This window comes from Callorhinus ursinus, unplaced genomic scaffold (genome assembly GCF_003265705.2).
Source record: "Callorhinus ursinus isolate GAN/ISIS: 27379988/994484 unplaced genomic scaffold, GSC_fseal_2.0 scaffold18, whole genome shotgun sequence".
Taxonomy (NCBI): domain Eukaryota; kingdom Metazoa; phylum Chordata; class Mammalia; order Carnivora; family Otariidae; genus Callorhinus; species Callorhinus ursinus.
The window spans coordinates 16,879,897-16,900,740 of record NW_027397080.1 but is presented as its reverse complement, the minus strand read 5'-3'; the positions used below and the strand labels follow the sequence as shown (position 1 = coordinate 16,900,740).

The following is a 20,844-nucleotide window of genomic DNA, read 5'->3' as shown; positions in this document are numbered from 1 at the left end:
CAGGGACCAGACCAAAGAAGACGCGGTCCCCTTTCCACCCCAAACTCGGGGGGAGGTGGATGGGCACCGGATGCCCGGGGGGCGGGGGGCTGAGCTGAACGAAGGACCAGGGACCCCAAGGGTTCGGGCAGTGTCCTGAGAAGGCGGGGTCGGGGAGGCGGGTTCAGGCATGCCAGTCTCTGACTGGCTGTGCTGCCCATCGCTCCGCCCCGTGCGCTATAAGACGCACCCGCCGCTCGAGCGGGGGCTGCCGCTGCATCTCTCTAGCGTGCGCGGCGTCCGTCCTCCCCTCGCGCTGGCAGCTGGTCACACCCGCGGACAGACAGCTGCGGGCCGCCGGGGGGCGGGGGATGCCGGGCTGCCGCATCAGCGCCTGCGGCCCGGGGGCGCAGGAAGGGACCGCGGAACCGGGGTCCCCGCCGCCGCCGCCCCGGGAGCTCCTGTCATCCTCTCAGCCCCCGCCCCCAACTCCGACCTTGACTCCGACCCCGGCTCAGGTCTCGCCGCCGGCCGACCCGGCCCCGGCATGGGCGGGCTCGGCGGAGGGGCAGGAGCTGCAGCGCTGGCGCCAGGGCGCTAACGGAGGCGCGGGGGGCACCGGGCCGGCAGGGGGCGCGGCGGCGGCGGCGGGAGCCGGGGGCCGCGCGCTGGAGCTGGCCGAAGCGCGGCGGCGACTGCTGGAGGTGGAGGGCCACCGGCGCCTGGTGTCGGAGCTGGAGAGCCGTGTGCTGCAGCTGCACCGCGTCTTCCTGGCGGCCGAGCTGCGCCTGGCGCACCGCGCGGAGAGCCTGGGCCGCCTCAGCGGCGGCGTGGCGCAGGCCGAGCTCTACCTGGCGGCGCACGGCTCGCGCCTCAAGAAGGGCCAGCGCCGCGGCCGCCGGGGCCGGCCGCCCGCGCTGCTCGCCTCGGCGTTAGGCCTGGGTGGCTGCGTGCCCTGGGGCGCCGGGCGCCTGCGGCGGGGCCACGGCCCCGAGCCCGACTCGCCCTTCCGCCGAAGCCCGCCCCGCGGCCCCGCCTCCCCCCAGCGCTGACCTCAGCGCCGGGACCCCTGGCCACCCCCGACAGGCCATCGCCGAGGGGCCGACCGACGGACTGGGACGTCGGCTGGATGGACGGCGTCACCGACGCGAAGGGACGGACTGATGGACCCCAAGAAGAAACAGTCGGGGGGCCAGGGGCCCAGTAAAGGAGGCTGAGGTGCGGTCTTGGCGGCTGGTGCATCTGAGGGGGTGGGGCGGGGTGGTGCCGGGCCGCGGATCTCCCTTCCCTGGGGCTTCTGGAGTCCGCTGGGTCCCTAATAAAGCTGGCCACTTTGTAACTGCCTCTCCCAGCCCTCCTGGGGAGTGAGGTGGTAGCACCAAGTCCCCATTAGAGAGTTGGATAAATTGAAGATGCTCAGATTCCAGGAGGGGTTTGCCCGCAAACTTTTACCAGTTGGAACCTGCTGTACTGACGCAGGCCTCCTCCCCGCCCTACCCCCCAACCCGCATTGCCTTTCCTGGATCCCTTGTGGCTGTAAGAAGAACCTTGCCCTTGAGACTGCCGCTTTCTGTCACTGCCCAGCTCCACACCTTCGGGGAGGACAGAATAATGAGGTCCCAGGATGGGGTGGGGGCTGGGCCAACGATGTACGCCTGAATTCTCTCCCAAGCCCCTGTTTCCCGTGTGAGGGGATGGCATCCCAGAGAGGTGGAGGAATTGTTTCCATCATACTTGGGTCCTTCCACTTCTAGGAGACAGATCTTTTCTCATGCTCTCAAGCAGTTTTGCCAAGAGTACGTCCTGACTTAGATAACCAGGGTGGGGTATTTGGTAACTGCCTAATGCCCCACCTGCTCTCCTAGGGACCCCCCTCCCAACCTGTCTCTAAGATGGCTCTGCCAGGGATGAAGCCAGGTTACATCCTTTAACAGGCCCCAAGGGGGCAGGTATGTCATCTGCTTCTAGAAAGGGGGGCCTTAAAGGGCCAGACCTGAAATGAGATTGACTTCTCTTCCTGTCCGCATGCCCTTCAGGACCCCCCCCACAGCTGTGAATTGCCTGGCTGCTGCTTTGCTGCTCATCCACTGACTGGACTGCAGCCTTCCTCGTCAGTCTGCGAAGTGGTTGTCCTCACTTCTGGGAAGGGCTGTAGTGAGGTTAACACAGGGCAGAGGTCTTTCTTCTTCCTCCTTAAGTCACGGAGGAATGCTTTATTCTTTTATTTATTTCTATTTTTATTTTGTTTTTTGCTTTATTCTTTTAAATCACACCTAGAAACAGGTACTGCTTTTACCGGAGCCAGGAGCTGATTTAAAGTCCTCATTTTACAGAGTGTTAAGGTCACATGCCAGCACTGGACAGAACTAGGTCCCAGTCCCGTGTGTGTCCTTCCCATGCGTCTCCTCCCTGCCCAGGGGCAGGGGCTACAGGGAGCTGTCCAGCCTGTCTGCCGGGTGACCTAGAACAACTCTGCCTCCTCTCTGGGCCAGTTTCCTCAGTCCCTCCCTGAACATAGCTGTCCTTCCTCATGTCAGGGCTTGGCAATAGGGAAAAGGGGATAGAATGAGAACATCAGAGTCCCAGGAATCTGGTTGAATCCTAGAGTCTTGAGGGTCAGGTGCGTTGTTCTGAAAGGCAGGGCCCCAGGAGCCCTCCCCCGACTCTCATCAGCCCTTCCTCTCCTCAGGTACTAAACTTTGGGGCTGGTTTCTAACATCCAGGCCTTTCCAAACCCCATTCTTAGCTGGGGAAGGGCAGTCCCGGAGGAGGTCTCAGGGATTCTGAGAGAGCAGTGAGGGGCCCTGGCATCCTCTGGCCTCCGTGGAGAGGGAGAACCTTCTGAAGCTACTCAGTTCATGCAGGGTCTAGAGGCCCAGAGAGAAAAAGCACTTCCTGGAGGTGACAGTGAGGAGCTCACGCTGCAGCGCTGGGATGCAGCCAGTACTGTTGGTTTTCTGCGTTGTACAGGAGAGGGGCACTTGTTCCAGAGAAGCTTTTAGCTAATGGTGTAAAGTGCTCTGTGTCATCATAGAGTTGCCTTTCTCTGGGATTTATTATCATCAGCTTTGTCCTGATTTGGAGGGGGCAGGGAGTGAGGAATTAGAGATGGCTCTTGCTGGAGAAAGTGGTGCATGTGTGTGGGAGATGGAGATTGGTCCTAGTGTCACAGGTGGCTCTGTCCCTCTTCCCCTCTTCTAGATGTCCCACTGTCTCTCACCAAGGGCCTTGACCTGGGGAACACGGTGCTCAGTGACTTGAACCCCAGCTCATAGTTCAGTGCTCTGCCCACTACTCCTCTGCCAGCTAATAAGTCACTTTCCCACCCCTGTCTGGTCCGCCCAGCCCCCTCTAGGACGCTCCGTTTTCTCCTCAGTCAACAAACACTGTTATCTACTCAGCCCAGGGGCTCAAGAAGGAGCACTGATTTCAGAAGGGCTCTTCTCTTAAGGGTTCGTGTCTCCCAGCCCTCCTCCAGGCAGTCTTCCCTGGCAGTCACTATCCCAGGAGACCCTCTAGGGCTGGGCAAGTTGTGTTGTTGGAGGGCTATTTTTAGGCCTTCACAAATAACCATAGCCCCTGGCCTGGTGACTGACACGCTCCGCCCCCCCCCCCCCGGCCCGCCCCAGCTTCCTGAACACTTTCTTGATGGCCCCAGCCCTGGGGTTCTTGAGAACTTCGATGGCCAGCAGTGAATCTGGGATTTCAGCAAAGGGAAATGAGAACAGAAGCCTTTCTTCAGGCCAGTGTTTGGGGCTGGGAGGGAGTTCAGGGTTCTAATTTAGAACTTGCCCCTCCCCTGGATAAGCCCTTCCCACTTTTGGAGGGCCCTAAGCCCAGTGAAGGCGTCTCTGGGCGGCGCCACCAGAGGGCAGTGTGGGGCTGCTTCCCGGGGCGTGGGGGCGTGGCCTGGAGCAAGCTTGGTCCCCGGGGTCCCCGCCCCCGACCAGCCCTCTTCCGTCCTGCCCAGCCTTACTAGGCCTTGAGTTTTAAGGGTCTGGCGGAACGAGCGGGGCGTGGCGGTCATTCAGAGAAGGGGCGTAAGTTTGGGCCTGTGGTTGGGCCCGGCCTCGGACCTCGGAGGAAGGTCCATCAAGAAAGACTTAACTGGAAAAATGTTGCCCTTCTGGGCGGTCACCGTCTGAGTGAAAGGCTGTAGTCATTTCGCTCCTCAGAGATGTTACACTGATAACTGATCAGAACATCACATTCTGCAGCCACCTGGGGGCCAGGTTGGCTTCCTAGAGATGAGGCTTAAACAGATCACAGCTACGGTACTCCAAACCTGTAGTGGGCAGTCTTGAGGAGGCCTCCCCCGCTCCTCCCCTCCTGCCAGGTACCTAGAGAAAACCCAATAGCCCAGGCTTCTCAGGGATAAAAGAGAGGCTCCCTGCTTTACAGCCAGGGGGAGGAGGCATTGGGGAAATTTGGGAGCTCTCCAGCCTATTTCTTCCTCTATTAGTCCTTGACAGAACCCTGGCCAGGTTTCTTGGTTCTGGAATATATTAACCATCTCCATGCTGGGCACTGTGCTGAGCACATTACACCCTTTATCTGTTATAATCCTCCCAGCTACTCTGCAAAGTAGGGGTTATTATACCCATTTCCATGGATGAGGAAACTGAGGATCAGGTAGGGCAGGTGACTTGCCCAAGGACCTAGAACCTGTAAATGAGGGGTCCTTTAAACATTAGTCTATGTGGCTTTTCATTTATCAGGCTAGTAAGGGCTCCATTTGAGGGGGTTTCTGGGTTCTTACCCTTTAAGTCTGAGTACCGTGACCCCTGGTCCTCGGATCTGGGAGGGATGTGATGAGATGCTGGAAGGGTGGCAGAAGGCGCACCCCCCTCCCCAATCACCACCACCAAGGTCTGGGCACAGCCCCAGAAGCTGGCTCCCCACCCTGGTTGTCTGGGCTTTGGGGGGTGAGTCAGACTGAGTCAGCACATCTGGCTTCAGGCAAGGGCAGGCCAACGATGCTCAGGGCCTTGGCTTGCTTTGGAGGGCAACCTCCTCTCCCTGCACACCTGGCTGGAATGTTCGGTGCCAAGGAGGGCAGAGAGCCTGGGATGGCAGAGGAGGAGGACAGGCTCTATGGTGGAGGCAGAAAGCACCCCAAGCTCGGAATAGGACAGATCTGGGATTCAGTGTTTGCCTGTAACTTCTCAGCTGGAAGACCTTGGGCAAATGACTTCCCTTCTCTGGGCCAGTTTCATGTGGGTGTGGGTGTTGGGGGGGTGGTCTTACTGGGCAGCTGGAGAAGAGATAACTCCTGACTATTGAAGGAGAGGTCACACTAAGCACCTGGAACATAGTGGAGATTAATACATGTTTGATAGAGCCAATCTGCCTAACCCAGGAGAAGCTGCTGGGACAGAACCCTTAGGCAGCCTGGGCCTTTGCTTCCCTGGAGCATCGCCATATCAGGAATCCCTGGAACCGATCCTCCTCCCCCACGCTGTGGGCCCTGGGGAACTCCATAAGGGGAGAGGTGGAGGAGGGGCAGGCTTTTCTTCCCAGGAACATTCCATTCCAGCTGCTCAGACCAGTGGGGATTCCAGCCAAGGACAAAGGCCCAAGGGAAACTCTGCTTATCCCAGGATTCCCCATCCCTTCCAGGGCGGGAGCCAGTGGAGCCCTGCTTCATAATATTGCCTGTACCTTCTCTCCACCACGGCCCCTCTTGAGGCAGGTGTTGAAGGGTTTGGGTGGGGCTGGGTGGCTGTGGGAAGGAGGTAATTAAAGCTCTTGAAATGATTCTTTCCAGATCCTCAGAGCCTCCACTCTACGGATCCGGACTCCTGGATTCTGCTCCTGCCCTGGGCATCTCCTTCAGGAAGACGTCCCGCAACCTTACACAACCGAATTGATCCCGTACAATCTTGGCACCGTCCTCCCTTCACAGGGGCCTTGCACTCAACGATAGCAAGGTGCTGGGTTCTGGGGAAGGCGCCTGTACTCTGAGTTTCCTTATCTAAGCCACATTTGATTTTGGCTGACACTGTATGCTTGGAAATGTTACGACAGGTCCTCTGAGATGCAACCAGATTATTTAAGAAAGCAGCAAACGTTCCCAATGTGAAAATGAAAGGGATTTCTTTTAAAATATAGTCGTCGTTCTTAAGTCACAGTGCCCCTGGGGTCCCCATTTTGGTTGATGTCATGGCTTCTCACTCTGACAACGCTGGGAGGCCTGTTTGAGGGGAAACGTTGGTCTGAGAAGTCCCTGTTTGCCTTCCCCACTGTCCTTGTCCTGACTAGGGGTGTGCCTGTGGCCCCTCAGAAAGATGATCAGCCGCTGGCTCCAGGGGGCGGGGCACCTCTTTCTCAGGGAGAGGTGGTAGCAACATAAAAATTCAAAGCAAAGTTTTAAATGAAAAAAGGGAGCATATTTATTCAAATATCCTGATAATAAAGGGAAAGGGGGGGGCACATTTACTCACACACAACCCAGAACTTGTATTGCAAAACGAATGTCTATTGAATCAGTCCCCTGATTTATACATTCAGGAAGAATAAATTTCAATAATGTGAGACAAAGGCCTGTGGTTTTGAGGTTTACTTTGCAAGTGTCCCTACTGCCTTTCCTTTGTGCGTGTCTCTCATGACTCTTTAGGTTGGCAGTTCCCTGAGCAGCTTCTGTTTAGCTTTGGTTGGCAGTTTGGCCCTGTTGACTGATTTGCAGACTGCTTCCCCCTTGATCTGGCTCCAGGCTGCTCCTCTCCACGAAGTCTCCCCTGGTGAAGGATGTGATGAGGGAGCTGGGGGATGGGACTGTGTGCCCGGAGAAGGTGGTGCACATTTGTGATAACATGGCGGCCTGCTGATCTGTGGAGGATTGTGTGTGACTGTGCTGGTGACGACGGGGGGCCTGTGTGTCAGTCAGGGCCCCAGCAGGAGACAGGGCACCCTCAAACTGGGAAGAGATTTCAAAAGGGATTATTTCCAAAACGGTGGGCTTAAGAACCGACCAAGGGAGCTCTCTGGGGCTAGCAAGAGTGGGGAGCCTTTCCAAGGGGGAGGGGTGCGCCTCGACAGGAGCAGTGGCCTTTGGCTGAGAGATGCAGCCAGCCATGGCAGCCTGGTGGGGAGGGAACAGGCAGAATAAACACCCCATTCTCCTCCTTTCCGTCTCCTCTCATTGGCTGAACGCGACAGGAAGGCTGAGAACAAGGGAGCCATTGATGCCAGTCCACAGAGGTCAGCCTCCCAGGGCTGGAAGCATGGAGAAGCGTGGAAAGCGCGGGACATGTCGCTACCCGAGGGCATGTCTTCTGCTCCCCAAAGTTCACAGCAGTGCCTCTTCTCCCTTTGGAGCTCCCCCACCCACCGTGTCCCATAAGGGGCGGGTGTACTGTGGCTGCGGGAGCCCTGTGGGGCGGGGGGGGAGGGGTGCGGTGGGCTTTCCTCCCTCAGCCTTCCCCTCTCTGGCTCTGATTCCAAGTTCTTGATTTCTGCCTGTCCTGGCATCTTAGATGGCGGCAGGAACTGTCCCTGAGAGAACAATGCTGGCCACTGAGTCACTCTTTTTCTCACACCCAGAAACACTGCAGCACCCCCAAACACACCCACAGGCACACCTGCTGCCAACATGGGCCTCTGACCTGGTCACCGCAAGCCACGGCTGGTGTCGTGTACATCAAGAAAATATACCTCTTGCCACACTGCTACGCTGCCCTAGGCCTCCACAAAATGGTAAATGCACAGAAGCACAAAGGGTCGCGTGCCAAATGTGCCCCACCACAAACATGTACAGGACACAGAGGGTCCCGCTCATCCACGTGAAATCAGAGCGTAGGAGCCGGAGGGCGCAGGGGTTAACAGGAATGGCCCTGGAGCCAGCCACACCTCTTCGACCTCTCTGGCACCAGCTTCCTTGTCTGTAAAGTGGAAATAATAACCGCTCTTCTCTCAAGGATGAAGTGAGAGGTAGTGACCGTGAAGACTTCGGCTTGGTGCCTGGCCTAGAGTGAGACTCCAGAAATGGCAGCTCGGACTGGGGAACTCGTGGCTCACGCTCTCCTACATCTCACGCCCATGCATGTTGCAGACCAGCAGCAGTGAGCCCGCACGCCTGTGCGGGGCGAGCCAGACACCCTCAGGCACACATGTGCCCCCAGACATGCCTGCTGGGAGCATGTGCCCATTAGCAGATTCCCTCTGCCGGGAAGCCCTTTCCCCAGACATGGCAGGGCTTGCTAGCCACTGCCTTTGTGTCTTTGTTGGATCAAATGTCACCCTTTAGATGAGGTTCACCCTGACTTTTTAAAGCACTTCCAATCCCTTACCCTCCCACATACTTTTAAGCATCACTGACCTTATAAGACCATATCATTTAGTTTATTTTCTCTCTACCGTATTAGAGTGTAATCTTCACAAGAGTCGGGAATCTTGGTCTTTTGTTGGCCGATGTATTCCAACTCCTACAGGGCTCACTGGCACACGGTGAGCTGAATGCTGTGTATAGGCTGACATGTGTACAGGCTGTGTACAGGCTGACATCCTGTGGGTGTCTAGCTTTCTTATGTTGTGAAACAAGCACATCCAGGTGAACCCTACTACTGCCCACCCCAGCAGGCTAAACCTGCGTGCTTTATACACTGCAAACGTCCCCTCGTGCTCACATCAGGAGCTGGGAGAAACAATCTCTGCCAGGCCCCTAGCTGGGTGGGCACAACCAGGGTGTGGGGGGGCTGTTTTCAGTCACCAAGCCAAGAAAGTCTTTCCACTCACCTTTCTAGCCCTTTTGAGCCCTGCAGGAACTCACTGAGCAGGTGAGGTGGTGGGACTCACCCAGGTCACCCGGGGCCTCCTCTGAGGCCTTGTTTTTTTTTCAGCCTAGCTGGAACCATCAAAGCCACCACTTCAGAAACCACTAATGAGGTGGAATATGTTAAGGGCTTTGCCATCCCTGGATCAAAGGGGCTGGGTAAACAGTGGGCAGCGTCCAGGCCAGTGACTGGCTGATGCCCCGAGGGAAGAGCTCCCCGAGAGCCTGGCATGGCTCCAGCTGGGTTTGGAAAGGAGAGACCCTGCCCCTCTAGGGGACCTGTTTAGAGCAGGCCAGAGTGTGCCCATCAGCACTTGGGAGTAAGAGAGGGAACCAAAGGATTGATGGAACCTCCCTCCCAGGTAGGGAGGCCAAACCTGGGCTCTTGCTCTGGAGGATGCTAGAAGTCCCCCAGTCTCAGCTGCCACTACTGAAGGGGTCTCCAATTCACATTCACTCAGCTTGTCTTCCACCTGCTTCCTGAGAAAGAGTGGGGTTGGGTGGGCAGAGCTGGGGTCAAGCAGCCCTGAGCACTGGAGTGTTAGGCTAAGCCCAGGGTCATCAGGACTCCAGGTAGGAAATACTGAAATATTTACTCTTTAACGAGACTTGCTGAGGCAATTTGCAGGTATATGTCCCACGTGTAGACATGTGCTCCTGGCACAGTTCTCCAGCTGGGGCTGGTGTTGAGGGAAGGAGGTGCAACTCCCCAGCTCTAGCCCAGGATTCAGACACCAAGCCACCCAAATGTCCCTGCCCCACAATGCAAGCCAGGTACAGGCTGGGAGAGGCAGCCAGGGTCCCCATAACCATGGAAGGTCCTTCCCGCAGGAGAAATCATGGTGCTAGGTTTAGTGTAGACAATCTTTATTGGCAGGTATTAAGAGTGCAAAATGGTGACAAATTCAGAGAGATGGGAGAGGAGGTGGGGCATGGTCCCCTTCCTCCAAGTGAAGACCCTGTAACCAGGTCAGTGGGGTGGGAGCACTTGACTGTGGCCACTTTGGGCCCAGCACCCTTCGAAGAACAAGCTCCTAGGCAGAGGGATCCTTACAGCACAGGGGAAGGGAGCAACACCCCAGAAGGGGCATGGGCCGTGTCCCACCCCTGGCAGCTTGGCTTCTGCTCACCCACACACCTTGACAGCTTGGGGTAGGGGTGTTTGGGAATTGGGCTAAACCTATCCCTCTGCAAACCCAGGTAGCTGCCTCCTGCCTCAGTTTCCCTCCTCCCAGTGATTAGTCAGGTTGGATCACCAGGCCCTGTCAAGGGTCTGGCCCAACCAAGAGTGAGTAGTTCCTATAACATACCATATTTTAGCCATCGTGTGGGCTGCAGACCTTCCGAGGCTGCTGGGATCACCATGGGCTGGCCTTACCCAAAAAGACCCTTTCTTGGCCACAGAAATCAACCTAAGATGATGAGCATTGAGGCTACCACCCCAAACAAGCTTTGTCTCCTGAAGGCCACTGACCCCCAAGACAAAGGGCCCCTGCACCCCACCATCATGCTGGTCCAAAAGTGGGGTGCAATAACCCAAAGGTCTATCAAGAACCCCAGCTTGGCCTTAAGCCCCCTGGGGGGTTTGCTCCCTGGGGGATGGGCGGGGTCTGGTCTGTTCAGTCCAAGGCCCAACCCTGCAGCAGTGCCGGGCCACTCAGCACAGGCTGCCTGTCTCTGGTCACATCCCCTGCACACTCGTGGAGACCCCACTCCATCGGGGAAGGTCCAGTACCTTCTGGCCAGGGTCTGAGTCAGTTACAAGGCAGCCAGGTGGGATAGGAGTGGGCCCGAGCCAGCAGAGGCTGCATGGGAGTCACGTAGTAACTGACCGTGGCAGGCACGACCCCGTCGGGGCCTGGGGGGCGCCAGGCCAGGGCGGCCGCGGCAGCTGGGCCCTGCTCGGCCAGCGCCTGGAGCGCCAGCGTGGCGATGAGGTCCAGCGTCTGGCGCCGCTCGTGGCTCATGAGGCACACGGTGCTCTCATTGACCACCCGGTGCAGCGTCACCAGGCAGGCATAGCGGCGGGCCGAATCCGCCCCGCTGAAATGGGCCTCCAGGTAGCGCTCCAGCGTGCGCCGCTGCTCCACCAGGTCTGGGAAGTCGATGAAGAAGCGGGAGCACATGTACCGTTGCAGGGCGCGCACGTCGGTGCTGGGCCGTGGCCTGAAGCCCCGCACCAGGAGGTGGCAGTACTTGAGGAGGCCGCCACCGCGGATCTCCTCGGGGCTGCGCGTGGCGATGACGCGGTGCCGCAGGTGGTCCAGGGCCTCGGCAAAGTCCCCATACAAGCTCTCACCGGTCACCGTTGGGTGGAAGGCCTCAGACATGGGCGTGGATGAGCACTGGCCAAAGAGCAGCAGTGAGTCCAGGATGATCTGGAAGGAGTCTACACTGAACTCAAACTGGCGCCTGACCGAGTCCACAAACTTGAGCTCCACGTTCTTGCCACTCTTGTTGGACAGCGAGATGAGGCTCCAGCGGTCCGTGTCCGTGCACACTTTCACCAGCTTCTGCACGTACGCCTCCTTGAGCGTCAGTGGCGTGATCTTAGCCCGGTTCACACCGGCCGGCAGGAAGTCCAGCAGGCAGGCCAGGACCACCTCCTTGGTCAGCTGGAAGGACGCCTCGCTGCGCAGGTCCACGCGGAACACCAGGTCCAGGTCCTTGTAGCCCAGGCCACTCTCAGGGTGCAGCACGTGGCTGGCCGCCGAGCCGTGTAGCCGCACGCCAAGCACGTGTAGTCCCCGCTCCTCCAGGCTGCTGCGGACCACCTGCCAAAGACAAGGCAGGACCGAGAGGGGTCAGGGGGTGGGCTCCCACCTAATAATCACACCAACATCAACCACGGTGACCACTTTGCAGCTGTCATGCCTTTGGAAAGTCGTTTAACCCTCTAAAGCTTTGATTTCCTAATCTGGAGAATGGCTCGTTTGCAGGAAAGACTCAGACAGAACAGCACTAATGACAGCAAACACATACATAGAATTTACTAAATGCCAGGTCCTGATCTAAGCATTTTATACATTAGGATATAAAAGCGTATAATTCTCACAATTACCTACGCTATGAGGTAGGTACTATTATTCCCATTTTACACATAGAGAAATAGCAGCCCAGAGGGGCCAAGTAACTTCCCCAAGATCACACAGCTGGTGAATTAAACTCAGAGAGTTCAGGTCTTAACCACTACGTTATTCTACCTCTCTAAAATCTCAAGTAAAACACTTCATTTTGCGCCAGGCATGATGCTAACTGCTCAGATGTCTTAGGAATGTAATTGCAATTCACGTGCATTGCTACATTAACCCTCACAGTAATCCTGTATTTGGGCATTATTATCCCAATTTACAGATGGGGGACCAGAGGCACAGAGAGGTTAAGAAACACGTCCAAGGTCAGAGAGTAGCCAGGTGGAGACTGGAACCCAGGCCAGTTAGATTCTCCAGTCCATGTGTGCTCTTTTGACTAGGACATATTCAGCTTAATTCATCTTTACAAGGACGCTGTGAAGCAAACGCTGCACTTGTTTTAGAGCTGAGGAAACTAAGGTTTGCAGTGGTGAGATCCCTGAAATTCGAGGGGGGGTGGCATTAAGAAGTGGTGGGCCTGTCAGTGAAAACCCAGACCCTTTCTGCTCTTGGGACAGGAGGTGGGTGATCATCTCAGGAAGCGCTCAGGGCCCAACCCAAGTGGGAAGAGACGCAGCAGACCCTGTCTGCTGACACGGGAACATGACCGGCAAACTGACCAGTCATCTTGAATCTGTTCCTTTGGCCCGAGGCATGTCTCTGGGCCTAGGACCATGTGGGGAGAAGAAAGGAGCTGGGCCCAGACATCCAGTTTTCTCAGCAGCCCAGCATACTTCAGGCACCATCCTGAAAGTGACCAGGCAGCATTCCTGCCCTGACTGATTCTGCAACCCCGCCTTGCTGCCAAGTCAGCGCCCAGCACTGGGCTGGGCTGCCCTCCTCGCTTCTCAGGGAATTACTGCAAAGAATGCACTTAAGTGCTGAGGAGGCAAGCCACAGTGGGGCAATCTGAGGCGGGCGGCTCCCTCCAGGAACGTTTCCGGGAGGAGGACCCAGACTAGGGGAAGGTATTGTAATGGCTACAGGGGTAAGCAACTGGCCATCAGGAACATGGCGGGGAGGAGCTGGGGGACAGGGAGGGAATATCAGTTAGGCACCTATTGAATACCTGGACGTTCTCACCAGAATCTATAGGGGATAGATCTTTTGTTTTCTCTTTTTAAAGATTTTATTTTTAAGTAATCTCTACACCCCACATGGAACTCCAACTCCCAACCTTGAGATCACAAGTTGCATGCTCCATTGACTGAGCCAGCCAAGCACGCTGATGGGGGACAGCTCTTTATGATCTCCAAGTTATAGATGGGGAAACCAAGGCTCACAGGAGTGTTGTCATCTGCCTGAGATCATGTAGAGGTGCCTTCAAATCCAGGTGTGGCTGACTCTCTTCCCATCACATTGCCATCCCAGGGTTTAGAAGGAGCAGAGACCAGAAACTAGGGTTCTAATCCTCCCTCTCAAAACTTCAAAGTGAGGGCGACCCTCCAGTCACTGAAGCCCAGAGTCAAGGTAGTTGGCCAGACAGAAGGGAGAAGCTAGAGGTAAGGCGCCAGTGGCTACAGTCCGGCCCGTGGGACTTCTGACCCACACTCTGGCAGCGGGCAGCTGTGCCCATGTAGACCAAGGAGAGAAGCAGGCAAGTCCTTGTCCCAAGGACCCTGCCAAACTTGCAGAGCAGGCCAGCCCCCTCCCCAGGTCCCAGTAGAGCTGACCGAACCTCACTCAGTGCCAGCTCCAGCTCCCAGGCTGCTGCTCACCCCAGGGCATGGCATCGGGCCTGCTAAGTAGGTGGCAGTACACTTGGTAGGTGGCCTGCGTCAGGCCGTGGGGCCGGCTGTGTCAGCCAGCCAGCAGCTGTTGTCTCTCCCAGGTGTGACTGTAGCCGACTTGGCAGGCGGACCCCAGACACCACCACACCCAAAGACTGCAAGGCAGCTTAGAGCCTCCTGAATCAGACTTTCCAGCCATGCAGGGGGCAGTGGCTGCACCCTCCTTTCTTCTGTGCCAAGGGCCTCCCCAGAATCGCTCTCTTCCTGGGCCACTGCCGAGACCTTCAGGGGGACTGTAGGTGCTGTCAGCCAGCAGGCTTACAAAACTCGAATCTGGAGCTGCCTGATGCAGGCCCTCTGGCTGCAGCTAGAGAGATCAGATTGTCTAATTCAATTCCCTGGGCCCAGAGAGGGCAAAGGACCTTATCCAAGGTCACACAGCCAAGAAGTGGCTGAACTTAATTAGAACCAGGCCCCCCAGAGCTATGGGCAGGGGACCCTCCTGTAGGGCCTCATTTTCCTGTAGGACCTCTCCTACAGGAGAATGGGTCCCTCTAGCGCAGGTCCAAGCAACAATAGCATCTTTAGCTGCTCAGATTGCTGCTGCAGGCAAAGTCTTATGGGGGTACAGAGGAAGAAAGGTTCTAATTCTTGAATCATGGACAACCAGCATCCTCCACTACACGCACTTAGCATCCCTCCCTCTACCCCCCCAGCACCCCCCACCTCTGCACATAGCCAGTATGGATGCCCCTCATCCCCATGCACACCAAGCACCGCTATCCATGCCCCATACACACCCAGCACCCCCACCACAGTTTGTGAAGCTGCCAGCAGCAGATCCCCACCAGGAGATGGACTTTCTTCCCTGGGGATGCAATTGTACAGGCCAGGTGAAGGTACCTGTTCCCTTTGGATTCTGGAATCTGAAAGGGTGTGGGACAGTAGTCCAACCAATCAGCATTGAAAAGATGGGGACACTGGGCCCAGCAAAGGGAACAGACAATAGTCCAGGCCCTGAAGCCGGATGTCCGACCTCCCAGGCTAGCTCTGAAGTCTCCACTGCCTCTCCCCACCACAGCCAGTTGCTCCCTGCTCTGTGGTATCTTTGACCCTAATCCAGGAGAACACTGTACTATTATGGCCTTGTAAAGTCAGCTCCTAATGGCCTGTAGTCTCCACCACCTGGCAGGGAGCACCTCGAGGGCAGAGAGGCTGGGTCCCAGTCACATCTATAGCCCTGGTGTTCCAAATAGGACTTGACACAGAGCAGACACCAGTAAAGGCAACTGGGCAGGGACTTCCCCTCCAGAGCACCCTTTGTCCCTGATGAGGGGAGTTTCCACACTGGGCTCCTCGTTCCCCTATGTCTGGGACAACAGTTCTGGAGATACAGCAGATGGGGCCCCAAGGCTGACCTGAGTGTCCTGGGGAGGAAAGCCTCAGCTGGTTTCCTAATTACCCCATGACAGCGGGCAGCCGAGGAATGCCTCAGTGAGCACCTCTGGGGTTGTGGGTGAAGTCAGCCCTGTGGAATCTGCCCCCACCCCTCCCATTCCCTTGGAGGGAGGGCGAGGTAATCCCTTAGCAGACACCCCTCCTCCTCAGTGGAGGCTGAGACAGTAGGAGGCAGGGGAGTGGCCTGCTTCATTAGCTTCTGCGGATAACTCAAGAAAGAAAGTCCATCTACTGGCAGGAATACACAGGAATTGTGGCTGGATTTTCTGGTTTCTATCAGAAGACTTCCCTGAGACTTAGAAGTTGAGTCTAACAGCTGGGGAAGGGGCAGGAAACCTTGAGCCTACAGCGGGTGGCTCCCAGGAAGACCCGTAATGCTCCCGGTTTGATTTTCACCTCCTTAGGTAATCTTACGTAGCTCATGGCCCCTTTTGGAGCCTCAGCTTCCCCAGCCACAAAATGGGTACAATAATTACTATATTCTGGCATTTCAGAGTATGGTTAACACCTAGGTTATAGAGATGAAAGAGCAATTTGAGGGGTGCTGAAAATGATGTAAAGGGAAAAGGTAGTCTGAGGAAGGGGAGAGGGCTACCAGAATTCTCTTTTCCTGCTCCTCAGGAGACACCAGGGCCAGCCTTCATTTCCAATTTTGGGGAAAGGGAGAAACACCTAAACTGGACACCTGATGTCGCCCTCCAGCATGCAAGCACCAGGTCTGGCTTGGTGCTTAATCTCCTCCTGCCACCACCCCAGCTAAGAGGGACCGAGTCCTTATTGGGATTTCTTGGCTTTTCCACTTAGCCACGGGTCTCTTGAGCCAAGGGCTGTGGAAGCACAGGACAAAGTCTGCCCCTAGAACCTTGAGAGAGGGAAGGGGTGTGTTGGGGGGGGGGGTGAGGCCCAACGATGAAGATTTGGGAATGAAAACAAACCTATTTTGAACCCAAACATGCACACCTACCCATCCAGGACTGCCTGGTATCTTTAGTCGGAGCAGGCAGGGCTGTTCTCTCTCCGGCCCCCCCCCACCCCCCACCCCGCGCACCACCGCAGCCAAGTCCCTCCCCATTCTCCTCCCATTTCCTAGCTAGGGCCAGGGTGAATGGTTCGAGAGGAATCGGGCTCTCCAGAGGTAGAAGGGAAAGCCAAGTGGGGAGGGAGCATGGTCTACGATCCATGCTCGTGCGATTTTGTTCCAGTCCCTGTCCCTCTCTAAGCCTCATTTTCCCTAGCAGTCCCGAGAATCGGACAGACTCTGGGTGCCTCCGAGCACAAGAACCTCCGGCAGGCTGGAGACCCCATAACCCCCTCCCAGGGCCCGCTCACCTGCACAATCTGCCGGGGCTGCACGCTCAGAGTGGGGAAGTTGCCGCGCCCGTGAATGGGAATCGGTTCGCTCAGGAGCGCGTCCAGTCGCTTCACCTGTGGCCAGCCTAACCCACTCAGGTGCCGTCCGAGGGAGGCCGATGAGGCCTCCGGGTCGGGGCCGCCGCCTGCCGGGGCGGCCGTGGCCACCGCCGAGGCCGCTGCCGTTCCCACCTGCGCAGCTGCCTGGTCCGGGCTCTCAGCTCCACTCTCCGACAGCATCATTAGCCCGGCCCCGGGGCCCCGACGGCAGAAACCGGGGGGTTGGCTAAGGGGAGAAGGGCAGGGAGAGCGGCTGGGCCGGGGCCAAGGCGAGAGGCGCGGCTGCAGGGACCGGGTGGCAGCGACGGCGAGGCAAACTCAGGGCACACCTCCGACGGCGACGACCAACCGACCCTAGAGCCGGTAGCCCACGGTCCAGCGGACTCTTATAGGCCGCGGGCGACATGCCCATTGGTCCAGACAGCTGTCATACAGTGGGAGCGCCCCGGCTCTCGACGCCCCTGCCATTGGTCAGCAGAACTTTGCACGTGAGTCACTGGTCGCCAGGGAGATTCCGATTGGCTGGCTGGCACGCCCCTGCCCCGCCCCCCTGCGCCCGCTGAATTCCCTCCTTTGGTCCTTAAAGAACTTCTGTTCTCAGTGATTGGCCCCGGCGGAGGTAGGCCTAGACTTAAAGGGACTGCGCCCTCCAGGGGCACGCGGGAGGGAAGTGACCTGTGGAGTTTGTAGCGGAGTTGGACCACTAACAAGTTCCAGGGTTCCTTTTGGCGCTGGAAAAAATTTGGAAGTCACCTGGCCTGGTTATCCGCTATTTTCAGAAGCCCAGAGAGACTGCGCCGCTGGTTCCAACTGCACACAGCGCTCCTCCTGCTCTTCCAGAATCGAGGAAAGGTAACAAACTCTGTGTATACTGAGGTAGATACTATTTAACGCCCTCTTGATTGGCCCTTGTCAACCACAGCCTCGCCAGCGCTAACGTTCCTCTTGAGGGGAGGGGACACCGTTCAGAGAGGGGGCGTGACTCCCTCAAGGTTACACAGCAAATGAGTTGGGGCCCGGGTGCTGAACCCGGGCCATAGAATCTGTGGCGCGTGCTGTTTCCATTACATTTGGGCAGACGCGGGGCCTTTAGCGGGCTGGAGGATGGAGGGCAGCTGGAAATGGGGAGTTGGTTTTCCTGACCCAGCGTCTTGGTCCCCTCTGCAGCCCCTTCTGGTAGGGGCTTCCTAAACAGCTGGTGGAAGTCTTTCCGGCCAGCTTCTCAACCTTAGCAGGTCCTGTGTGCCCCCAGGCAAGTCACTAACCGCTCTGAGCCAGTTTCCTTTTCGGTCCCAGAGAAGATGTTCAATAAATATTTTTAAAATTTTGATTTGATTACTAATAGTTGGCAAAAACATTTTCATATATTCTATTGAAATAATATGTTTACATGTTTTTCTTTCCTACTTTACAGAGCCTAGAGGGATGAGGCTTATTGTTACTTTTGAATTCACTTTTTCTTCTGATTTTTTTAAAAAAAGATTTTATTTATTTATTTGACAGAGAGAGACACAGCGAGAGAGGGAACACAAGCAGGGGGAGTGGGAGAGGGAGAAGCAGGCTTCCCGCGGAGCAGGGAGCCGGATGTGGGGCTCCATCCCAGACCCTGAGATCATGACCTGAGCCAAAGGCAGACGCTTAATGACTGAGCCACCCAGGCACCCCTCTTCTGATTTTAAATATATGTACCTGTGGCAGAATTTCAGAAATTGAGTCCGCTTGATTTAACACTACAATATTTTCTCTTAGATTAAATATCATTCTTCTAATACTGTCCCATTCTATAAGGCAGGCCCAGCAAGGGGTAATAATCCCAATGTACAGAAGAGGAAACCAAGACCTAGAGATGATAAACTACATTCCAGGGTCACCAGCTTGTCTCCGACAGACCTGGACCTAGAACCCAGGAGCCTGACTCTCAGACTAGAGCAATCACTTCCTCTTTCTGAAGGCCAGCGCAAGCAAGATCCTGCCTGTGTCCCCTCCCTCCCTTTTGTCTGGGATCAGGGGCTTCCTCTGGCCCCCAGGAAGGGGACCTGCGGCTAGCTCCACTGTTTGGCTGTGTGACTATGGCGAGTCCCTTGTGCTGTCCTCAGTGGAAGTTGCTTGTTTACCTTCTTTTGAAAGAGAAGACATAGATGGGAAACCTCCTTTGCTGAACCCAGAGTCTCCAAACCCTCTGGGTTCAGCAAAGGAGGTTTGGCCCCAGCAGAGGAAGGAAAAGAAAGGAAACTAACATTTAGTGAGGACCTACTATGTACCAGGTCACTTTACACACAGGACCTCTAATTTCTAAAAATGCAGCTCAAGATGTGGGATCATTATCCTCAATTTGCAGATGAAGAAACCAGGGCTCGGATAGGTCAAGTGACATGGTAATACAACCACTAATTGGCAGGGTGGGACTTGAATCCAGATCTCCTGACTCCAGAGCCCTATTTTCCAACTGCTCCTTGTGGAAGAGTTGGCACAGATCACAGTATCATGCTTGGCACAGCCCTGGGACCACCCTCAAGATGATTCATTCATTCATTCATCAACCAACTAAGCACCTACTGTGTACCAGGTGCTGGGCTAGGCCCTGAGATGTGATAGGCAAGGTCCCTGCCCTAGAGCTGACATTCTAGTATAGAAAGACAGTAGTTAAGTAAACAAAGAAATAAGACATTTCAGATAGTGCTAAGAAGAAAATAAAGCAGGGAATGGGAGAGAGAGCAACCATGTGTATATGTGAGTGAGTGAGAGAGAAAACTGGAGAGACTGATGTCCATTGTTGGTGTGATCACAGAGCCTGCCCAGCAAGGTGACATTTCGACTGCACCTGCTGGATCCACTTCTGCCTTAACTCCCTGTGCCTGTCCCTGGAGAACCAGAGCAGCAGAGAAGGTGCCAGCCACACATCCCTACAACCCTGAAGGCCTGAGCTGGAGGGAGAGGGGGGCTTTGACCATCATTTTGTTCACTCTCTTCTCACTTTGTATAGGGGGAAACTGGAAGTTTGGGAGTCTGGAAGCCAGACTTTCTGGGAATCTGGGAGACTGGCTAGGGCTGGAACTACACAGGGGTAGCTGGTTGTGGGGTTCCCCCAGGTTCCCATCTATGTCTTCTCTTTCAAAAGAAGGTAAACAAGCAACTTCCACTGAGGACAGCACAAGGGACTTGCCATAGTCACACAGCCAAACAGCGTAGGGTCCCCTGGGCGTGGCCTGGTGCTATGCCCACCCCACACTCTTGAATCAAGTTCTCTGAGAAAGGAAACTTAGAGATCTCTTTTCCTCTCACCTTCCTGCTGTCTGGGCTAGGAAGAGCAATTAGCAAATTCATGCTCTGTGAATCACCCTTCTGTTGACACTTCTATTCCAAAGCTAATTGGCCCAAAGTTTGCCCAATCACAGGACCTGAACATCACTACCCTAGGAGTGGGAGGAGATCTGGGAATGTAGGGAGGGGAGAGGGAAGACCAGAGAGCAGGGGTATACTCAGGAGGGTTTTTACCTTCACCAAGACCAACTTCTAATTGTCCCAGTGAATGGAGGGGAACGATGGCCGGGGTATCTTCTGAAGAGTCCATCTGGCATTCAAATGTTATATATGAGCCTTTTCCCCCCCGGGCGTATTTCCCATCTTAATCCCGACTCTGATTTTAGAGGGGAACGTACTCTTTATGATAACTGAGTTGTAGTGACTTGGGTAAGTCACTTTCCTTTTCTGGGCCTCAGTTTCCTATTCTGTAAAATGGCAGTGAAATAGGAGTCAGGTTTTTCCATTCACTTTTGATTTGAGGTGATGGGAAGGAGAAGGGGTCCTTTGAAGAGTGTTGGCCTCCACATTGGCCCCTCTTCTGCTCTGGGACTCCAGACAAGAGCATTCTGGGATCAGGGGCACCTGGGTGGCTCAGTCGGTTAAGCATCTGCCTTCAGCTCAGGTCATGATCCCGGAGTCCCAGGTTCAAGCCCCACATCAGGTTCCCTGCTCAGCAGGGAGTCTGCTTCTCCCTCTCCCTCTGACCTTCCCCCATCTCGTGCTCTTTCTCTCTCAAATAAGCAAAAATCTTAAAAAAAAAAAAAAAAGGCATTCTGGGATCAGCCCACATTACTGAACACCCTGTGTCTGGAACCACACAAGGAAATTTCCATACAGTTTCTTGTTCAATTTTCAGAACACATTTTTTTTTTGAAGATTTTATGTATTTGAGAGAGAGAAAGAGCATGAGCAGCAGGGAAGGAGAGGGAGAGGGAGAAGCAGACTCCCCGCTGAGCAGGGAGCCCGATGCAAGGCTCGATCTCAGGACTCTGGGATCATGACCTGAGCCGAAGACAGACGCTTAACCGATTGAGTCACCCGGGCGCCCCGCTTTTTTTTTTTT

General features: G+C 55.7%; 2 protein-coding genes and 1 long non-coding RNA gene across 5 annotated transcripts in view; 2 read left to right on the top strand and 1 right to left on the bottom strand.

The window, feature by feature from the left end:
* Positions 1–224: 224 nt before the first annotated feature.
* On the top strand, positions 225–7,092 carry TRNP1 (TMF1 regulated nuclear protein 1). The gene is made up of 2 exons (XM_025856167.2): positions 225–1,197; positions 5,747–7,092. The coding sequence occupies exon 1, from the start codon at positions 351–353 to the stop codon at positions 1,029–1,031; it is 681 nt and encodes a 226-aa protein (XP_025711952.1). The 5' UTR covers positions 225–350; the 3' UTR covers positions 1,032–1,197; positions 5,747–7,092.
* Positions 7,093–9,497: 2,405 nt separating this feature from the next.
* Positions 9,498–16,853, bottom strand: TENT5B (terminal nucleotidyltransferase 5B). The gene is made up of 2 exons (XM_025856542.2): positions 16,398–16,853; positions 9,498–11,523 (listed from the first exon to the last, which is right to left on the bottom strand). The coding sequence occupies exons 1-2, from the start codon at positions 16,659–16,661 to the stop codon at positions 10,504–10,506; spliced, it is 1,284 nt and encodes a 427-aa protein (XP_025712327.1). The 5' UTR covers positions 16,662–16,853; the 3' UTR covers positions 9,498–10,503.
* Positions 16,854–17,066: 213 nt separating this feature from the next.
* Positions 17,067–20,844, top strand: part of LOC141374492 (uncharacterized) — a 19,977-nt gene continuing 16,199 nt past the window's right edge. For all 3 annotated transcript variants that reach the window (XR_012381423.1, XR_012381422.1, XR_012381421.1), the window contains exon 1: positions 17,067–17,330. This is a non-coding gene — a long non-coding RNA (uncharacterized lncRNA). The remainder of the gene's footprint in view (positions 17,331–20,844) is intronic.

Bases quoted from the DNA above. Each gene is read 5' to 3' on its own strand.
- TRNP1 (XM_025856167.2), top strand. From the start codon at position 351: ATGCCGGGCTGCCGCATCAGCGCCTGCGGCCCGGGGGCGCAGGAAGGG.
- TENT5B (XM_025856542.2), bottom strand. From the start codon at position 16,661: ATGATGCTGTCGGAGAGTGGAGCTGAGAGCCCGGACCAGGCAGCTGCG. The intron at 11,524-16,397 runs GTGAGCGGGCCC...TGTCTTTGGCAG, and splicing joins AGCCCCGGCAGATTGTGCAG to GTGGTCCGCAGCAGCCTGGA.